The 1477-nt window shown below is 71.5% G+C and overlaps 1 protein-coding gene across 1 annotated transcript; it reads left to right on the forward strand.

Moving 5' to 3' along the window:
- Nucleotides 1-121: 121 nt before the first annotated feature.
- AURANDRAFT_9927 (hypothetical protein) lies at nt 122-463 on the forward strand (the record flags this gene model as incomplete). The annotated part of the gene is made up of 1 exon (XM_009045097.1): nt 122-463. A coding segment is annotated over one exon (342 nt), but the record flags the coding sequence as incomplete, so codon positions are not given.
- Between the last annotated feature and the right edge of the window lie 1014 nt (nt 464-1477).

Consider the following 1477-nt stretch of genomic DNA (forward strand, 5'->3'; position numbering starts at 1 on the left):
GCCTGCGGGCAAGCCCGCGTCCAAGCTCGACGAGGCGCGCGAGGAGCGGCGCCTCGCGACGGCCGCGCGCGTCGCCGGCGGCGAGCTCCGCACGTTCTGGGCGTCCGATGGCGACTTCCACGCGCACCACCACACCGTGAACCAGGTCGCCTGGTCCGTCGACGAGAAGCGCGTCGCGTCGTGCTCGAACGACAAGACCGTGCGGTTGTGGGCGCCGCAGACGGGCCAGTGCGTGCGGACGCTCGCGGGCCACGAGGACGCGGTCATGGGCAACGCGTTCTCCGAGGACGGGCTGCGGCTCGTGAGCTGCGGCATGGACAACTTTCTCATTTTGTGGAACACGGTCAACGGCGAGATGCTGCGGCGCTTCTTCGGCCACGACGACGTCGTCTACCGCTGCGTGCTGTTCCGCAACTCGAGCGCCATGCTCTCCTGCTCCAGCGACCGCACGTTGAAATCGTGGTTCCTCACGCCCCAGCCGCCGGACCCGCCGGAGCGCTGCGCCGTCGCGGACGCGGGCCGCCGCGCGGCGTCGCTCGCGTGGCGCGCGCCGCCGGCCTACAACGACGAGATCGTCGCCTACAAGATCCAGTGGCGCGTGGGCCTGCGCGAGGCCTTCGGCCACGAGTCCACGGTGGACGGGTCCACGTTCAAGCGCACCGTCGGCGGGCTCACGCCGGGCCAGAACTACCAGTTCCGCATCTGTGCCGTGAACCGCATGGGCCAGGGCCGCTGGAGTGAGCCGTCGGCGCAGCACGTCACGAAAGTCGGCGCGCCCGAGGCCCTCGAGCAGCCCATCGTCATCCGGGGCTCCTTCGCGCCCACGCGCATGGTCGTCGCGTGGCACGCGCCGCTCGCGACGGTCGAGGGCACGGCGATCCAGAAGTTCCGCGTGCAGTGCGCCGGCGAGGGCGCGGACTTCGCCGGGAAGCCCCAGTTCGAGCGCTTCGTGACGTGGAAGGAGGGGCGGACGCTGGCTCTGGAGGTCGAGCACCTCCTGTCGTCGCAGATCAGGGAGGACGCGAACATCTGGCGCCGGTCCGGCCCGGCGACCAAGGGCAAGACCTTCGAGGTGCCCGAGTCGGCCCTCGTCAAGTTCACGGAGGCCGCCAGGGCCCTCGACGACGAGGAGCTCGCGCCCGAGGAGAAGGAGCGGAAGACGCGGAAGATCGAGAAGAAGCGGCGCGCGACGATCAAGGCCCTGGCCGCGGACGAGCAGAAGCGGCAGGAGGACGCGCGCTTCGCGAAGCTGGCCAAGGGCATCCTCATGGCCGCGGCCTTCGACGGGCTGCGGCCGGGCTTCGACTACCGCGTCCGCGCGTCCGCGGTGTCGTCCGTCGGCGAGGGCCCCTTCAGCGACCCGACCTACAACGCGCGGACGCCGCCGGACCTGCCCGGCGACCCGGCGACGCCGACGGTCGAGGCGCTGAGCAACGAGGCCGTGAAAGTGAGCTGGTTCGCCCCCCCGGAAACGGCG

This window comes from Aureococcus anophagefferens (genome assembly GCF_000186865.1).
Source record: "Aureococcus anophagefferens unplaced genomic scaffold AURANscaffold_1451, whole genome shotgun sequence".
Lineage (NCBI taxonomy): Eukaryota > Pelagophyceae > Pelagomonadales > Pelagomonadaceae > Aureococcus > Aureococcus anophagefferens.